Here is a 6,932-nt window from a genome sequence, read left to right on the forward strand (position 1 = left end):
TATGTTGCGTCATTTTAATAGCGATATGCTATAGTATACTTTATTATCTAGTGATCTAGTTATTTGCATTGTACATTAAGTGTTTTTTTTTTAATATATAACATAGGAGTGCAGACTAACTTACAGTCCACCTGATGGTAAGTGGCTACTGCCACCGAGGGACATCTGTAATCAACCCCATATCCTGCGGATTAAGCTGGAACATCTCGGAAACGTATGTTTCCCTTACCACACCCTTCAAACCAGAACACAGCAGCGCTGCATTAATACTGCTGTTATTAGGCAGAAATAGGTGTGGCGGTGATGCCACCGGAGCCACGTAAAGGGTTTTAACACCTTTAGAAAGTATGGGTATGAGTATGGTTTGTTATCTTGCGATCTAATTGACCTGTCTAATTGACTTGACCTGTACATTATGTTTGTTTAAACGTCCATCACTGTGTGACCAGGGAGCGCGAGCGGCTAATGCAGCGCGAGGAGCTCTGGCAGCGGCTGGAGGCGCGCGCGGCCGCCAACCCCGCCTCGCGCGGCCTGCTGCCGCCGCCCGCCGCCGCCGCCCCGTGCGGCCAGTGCGGCCAGTGCGGCGCGTGTGCCGCGGCCGGCGACCACGACCCCGCGCCCGACCTCACCGCGCCGCGCTTCGAGAACAACACTGATGTGAGTGTAACGTGTAGAGTGTGACGTCACTGCGCCTGGCACGGTCTGCTGCCGCCGCCCGCCGCCGCCGCCCCGTGGGGCCAGTGCGGCGCGTGTGCCGCGGCCGGCGAGTCAGTGCGGCTCCTACGGTTTGCAACAGCGCCTGCGGGCCAATGTGGTTTAGTGGAACTTATGCAGTCAGTGCGGCTCGTGCGGCCGATAGGGTTAGTGTGGATCGGCCGACGGCGCGAACACTACACTTTTAGAATAACTCTGATTTAAATTGTATTAATCTATACGTTTTCGCTAAAGTCAGTGCGGCCAATGCAAGGCCTGACCACGTGCTTCGAGAATGACACTAAAGGGACAAAAATAAAATAAAAAGCAAAAAGACTGAACATAGGAATATAACTCTTAATTCTACTTAATGCAACAAATTAAATGGAAACGTATTTTCCAAATGCAATAATGAACATAAAACATAATAAAAAGTTTATTTGTTGACAGGCCCGCGGCGCTTACAACGCGAGCAAGCCGCTCCTCCGTAAGAAGTCCGAGCTGCCGCCGGACGCGAGCACGGTGAAGGCGCTAAGCGAGCACGCGCGCGCCGATGCCGCGCTGCCCGCGCACCCGCACCCCGACCGCTGCTAGCACCCGCACGCACGCCCGTGCACTCGCACGCACGCGCACGCACGGGACTCGCACACGCACGTGCGGGATATGCGCGGCGGTGTACGCACGCACGCGCGCGCACGAGTGAACCGCGGCGTCGCACGCACGCACGCGCGTAACACGCACGGCGTCACGCGCCTGTGGCCTCACGCGCGGGGCCGACCGCGTGGGACCGCCCGCACAAGGCGCGAGCACGGGCACCGAGAAAGGACGCCTGCACCGGAATACCCGGAAGGTGACACCATCATGGAGACACCCGCATGCAAACATCCTTACGACGATACCCCCATGGAATCGCCCGAGTAAGAACGCCTGCACGGGACATCCGCGTGGAGATGCTCCATGGACACCCGCGCGTGCGCCGCACCGCTCTCTGTACATACACTGGTGGATAGAAGATATGATGACCGCGATGTAAGTCTCGTATTTTAACGCTATGTTAACGAAATAATTGGAACGGGACATACGTCTGTCGCTGGTTGATGGATTGAATCTGATTGTACGATAAAGAGAAAATATATAACAAAATGGATAATATGTGTCCTCTAAAAACAACACACTCGTGACGCAACGCACACGTGCGGTCGATTAGAGACAAAAAATGTGTAATGATATACTTATCAGTACATATAACTTGATGAACGGACAGACAAATATTTTCTACACGTACATTTTTAACAAATCACTGATTAGACGACGCAATGTAATGTATTCTCTACACTCTATTTGTAATATTTTATTTGGGAGCGATGAAGGAGCGTCGGCCGACGACCCTAGCAATGTTTGTAGCTATTGCCCTGTACTATAAAAATATTCCTAATATATAGACTATGTACAGTGAGGTGTTGGTAAACATTTTGTAAGGTAATCGTTAATATTACGGGACGTCTGCGAGTGTTAAGGTTAACTATGGAAATGTCGTTATTAGTTGTATTGATAGCATTGAATACTGTGGTGCGAGAAATATTGTTCTATCCATAATATCTAAATTCATAAATATATTTATATAGAATGTTCTAAATATTATATTTAAGATCTATCTTAAATACCTGGATTTGTAGTTCATGTACATATGACCATGTACTACATGTACTTGTACATGTGTACCATGATATGCTTTACATGTATACATTAGAAATGTTAGATACACAATGAAATTAAATTACACTGTATATTAGTAAATTACATGTTTCCCCAAATATGAAAGTACCCTAAAAATTTTGATGATTTGATAAAATCCATTATCGCCCCACAGTATCCAATGCGAATCGTCCCTAAGCCATAGATATGTTAAACTTTATATGAATATTGTGGTTAGATGTATATAAACACTCACCTGTGTCAGTCGCCTACAATAACCTGTGTTAGTGTTAGTCCCTCGGCACCGCCTCACGCTAGTGCAGGAGTGTACGAGATCCAAGTTTATTAATAGATAGCTCTATTGACATCTACGGCTACCGTACGTGGTAGGTATGTAATAGGACCAGACAAAAAAAAATCTATGAGGACACTTAGAAATTATTAGTTGTAATATTATTTTTTTAATCCATATCTGAATACAACCTCTATTGAGTATGTCTCTATAAGTTTTGTGTGTGCACGTGTCTATACGTAACTGTTGCCGTTGTTGCTAGTTCTAGTATCGAAAATTTACAAAATAATTCAATGACACATGTGTATCTGAATCTGTGTGTGTGTCTTGTGAATGGCTATCGGCCATCTATTGGTAAATATAAATAATAGCTGATCCATGTCTACCACGTAATACGTCCGTAGATGTTAATAGAGTTTTAGTTTGGTGTACCGAATGAAGTTTTGATCCACTACATACTAAAACTACCCGTTGAAGTATGATAGTAATTTGTCTGATCCAATGAAATATAATTTGATTAAATAAATATTGTGATATAATGTATTACAATTTGTATTTACTTTTTGCTCGTACTCTATGAGTGATCGGATATCTGCTGCTCATACATAAATCAATATCTATGTGACTAAAAAAATATATTTTTATGAATTCTCCATTTTATACATCGTATCACTCTTTGACACAATTGATTTTTTAAAGTATATTTACTGAAGTTTTAGTTTAAAAATCGATTTAAGAGTATCTATTATTTCACTCGGATGGTGGATCAAAACTCCGGTACATCTCTAAAATTATTTCATGTTCGTTACAAAATCATACAAATTATCACCCACCGTGAATGAATGAATAGTGCCTGCATATTTATATAGATTTACTTTCTTTGATATTACTGTCCTTATAATCTCTACCACGAAGTACATGAAATCACAAATCTGGTATTAACGTCTCGTTTTATTTTAAATTAGTGAGTGTCATTCTATATTTTTGGTGTTGAGTATTATATGTCGAAATAAAATCTTATCTCTTAAGTTCACGATAGAAAGTCCATCTAAATTTAAAGTTAAGAAGAAGTACTCTCTAATGCTTTATGTACATTTATTTAAACTTCGCCGAAAGCTGAACAAAATATTTACATAGAAATAATCTGTGTAATTCCGTGGGACTCCACTTAACAATCACAACGATCGCAATTATATAGATGTATAATATACGAACGGTCTATGTAATCGCTAAGTGGAACACGGGAAGTAATCGAATTAAAGATTTTTTCTATTTTTCTCATAATTTCTACTTTTATCTATTTTCATCCTTAATCAGTTCTGTACATATGTGAGTAATCTAGTACATTTTTCAGCATCGTATATTGAAATGAATTTATATCAGTATTTATTTTCTTACTTGTTATTGTCCTAAAAAATATATTAATCTTTTACTAACGTAGCTCTTAAAATTTAAATGAAACGTAAAGTATTCTAGAGGGCATAAACATTTTCGGATAATATAAAAAATGTGATTAATTTAGAGTATTGTTTTTATATAGATATGTATAATGCAAATATTCATACCAAGGCTAAGTAATTTGTATAGATATACTTTCTGTAACACATCAGTCGAAAAGATCTAATCCAAAGTAAGTCCTTACATACATAAATTACAAATCTCGTAACATAAATATGAAATAAAATTATTTTCGGAGTGGTTTTTGTTTCTCTGTTTTTATTTTTTAATGAAAAAGTGTTTACTACTTTACTAATGTATTGCATCAAAAAATAGAATGAAACAAATTTATTTTTTTGTTGTTTATAATTAAATGGTCTTTGAACGTCATAATTACCTGTTAGCAGTCTATATAATTACTTAGTCTATGTATTCATAAGAAACATCATTCCATTTTAACTATTTAAACGCTAACTACCTAAGTCATGGTGTGGTTACTAATATTAATTCTATTACACTATGGGAGTAGTAACTTTAAACATTACTTCATTCCGTTTGTTTCTAACACAAATAAAAATTTTTGGAAACTATTTTGGAAAATGAAAATTTAATTAATTGTCTTTAATTATCTTTAAATTCGCGTGAATTAACGTCCAAAGTATATAGAGCACGTGAATACATTATTCCCTTAAGATTAATCCCAAATTGTTATCTATAAAGGTCCTAACTTAAGTTAGAATTCATAGGACTATTATATAAATTATATTAGATAAACAATTTTAACCCTGTAGAAATATATAACATGTTATACCTACTTAACAATAGTTATTTGCAATTTTGATACACAAATAGTTCGTTATTCTATCTCCATTTAAGGCCTCTTTCACAATGTCTTAGTAAATGTGTTGAATATATTTATAATTATTATTAAAAAATACGTGTAATTCATTTTTCATTTACGGTTGTAGCAGACTAGGTACTTTTAGTATCGACGTTTCACGTTTTGACGATATGTTCCGTTGGGTGCGGTATCGAGAAAATCCGCCACGATGGATTTTTTCGATACCTGCCTGCATTATGTTGCATTGCGTTTTTCATTCAGTTGGATGCATCGAGCGTGCAAACGAAGCTATCGGCACTCAAACGCCCGTTTTGGTGTAGCGGCTCTCCATATAGCGAAAGAAAAGCTGCGAAATGGTCGATCGCCGATACTAAAAGAAGCATATCTACTCGAGCCCATAGTTCCATTCGGAAGTTCTTACATAAAAGCAATGTCTTTGTTCAATATTATCTCGAAAAAAGCACCTCCACTATCTCTTTTTTTTTCAGATCATTGTGAAAGAAGTCGTTATGTATTTAAAAGTATTTCGGCGCTATTCTGATCGCGTTATCACTACGCCATAGTAATGACTAAGAATTGACTGATATGGCACCATTTACGCCTTAATTGTAATCCAGTATTGTTTAGCTTGGCACTACAAATTTACTGTTTCTATTATAATCACGACTGAAATAATAGTTTTGTTTCGAGTAAGCAGGGTTCATGTTATTATATACGGTTTCATTCGTACGTGCGTGTCGGTCTATTAGTATTAACTCGAGAATGTATAGTTAGACTTATATCCGGCGCATCTGTGGCCGACCTCAGGTAGGAATACCTAATCCTATCTGGGGTTGATTGCAGATTTCCATGGGCGGCAGTAGCCACTTACCATCAGATGGACTGCGTGCTCGTCTGCTACTACTATATTATATGCAAAAAAGAGTTATATCCATTCATTCAGTTTTCATTGCGAAAATACTTTACGAAAAGTTTTACTGAAAGCAAAACAAGAATTAGAATTAATAGGGAATTACGTGGTGAGGGAATATAGTAAGTACATGTTGTATTTGTTCAGTTAATTTATGTAGGATCGCGTGCACGAACGAATGAAATGACCTATACCCATGTACTTGTCAATTAGTGTGTTTCTGTATTAGCGTGCTTTGAAGTAATATGTATCTCTAAGCTAAAACCATAACAAAATTAACTTGCATAATGTGGATGGAGATTACGACATAATACAGGACCTTTTGTCAATCTTAGGCATCATGTACAAGGAGTGTAAAACATTACTGTTTCCCTCCCAAAATAATTGACTTCGATTCGATTGTTGGTAACCTAAAAAATAATTTTATTTCAAAATCATCTTTTTCAACTTGTATATTTATGGTAAAAGGGTCAATTGGTTGATTATTTTTTTGTGAAAGTCTTATAAAAAATTACAGTTACGGCGACACAATATGAATTTAGCTCGAGATACATATTTATGATTCAGAAAAGGCGACAAATATGCCAGGGATATGAATTAGTCGCTTTTTTATTTATATTTAGTTTATAACACTTAGCCATAATTTTTATTACAGATATGTTATATATGTCTTGAAACAGAGTTGTAGAGACAATAAAAAGGGCTCGGTTTGTTGATTCTGCGTGCATAACGGTCATTCAGTGTACGGCGCTTTAAGTCCCGTTGTTAATAATATCAATCGATCCAATTTTTGCATACTAAAGATCTAAATGTGACGATTTCGAATTATAAATTGTCAAATTCCGATCTGTAGTAATCAATCACTGAATAGATTGATTATTACTATTTAAGGATGTCAGTGCCCCTGTAGGCGTGAATATAGTGTCACATTTTTACTGACTGTCAGTCAAGACATAAATAACATCATCGACATAATCCTACACTTCTAGCCTACGGTACATTTAGCGGTATCTTTTTATGGACACTCACATTCTTGCATTTTGTTCTGTATTATTTTTCTCTTC

The 6,932-nt window shown here is 38.0% G+C and overlaps 1 protein-coding gene across 3 annotated transcripts in view; it reads left to right on the top strand.

Moving 5' to 3' along the window:
* The window catches only part of LOC140742944 (serine/threonine-protein phosphatase 2A 56 kDa regulatory subunit gamma isoform), an 85,325-nt gene extending 80,857 nt beyond the window's left edge, over positions 1-4,468 (top strand). For all 3 annotated transcript variants that reach the window (XM_073074030.1, XM_073074028.1, XM_073074027.1), the window contains 2 exons: positions 450-657; positions 1,144-4,468. In XM_073074030.1, the coding sequence (XP_072930131.1) occupies positions 450-657; positions 1,144-1,287 (352 nt within the window). In that variant the 3' untranslated portion in view covers positions 1,288-4,468. The remainder of the gene's footprint in view (positions 1-449; positions 658-1,143) is intronic.
* The last annotated feature ends 2,464 nt before the right edge of the window (positions 4,469-6,932 follow it).

The sequence above is a fragment of the Epargyreus clarus genome, unplaced genomic scaffold (assembly GCF_041222505.1).
Source record: "Epargyreus clarus isolate Ecla_fem2 unplaced genomic scaffold, WU_Ecla_fem_2.2 ptg000006l, whole genome shotgun sequence".
Taxonomy (NCBI): Eukaryota; Metazoa; Arthropoda; class Insecta; order Lepidoptera; family Hesperiidae; genus Epargyreus; species Epargyreus clarus.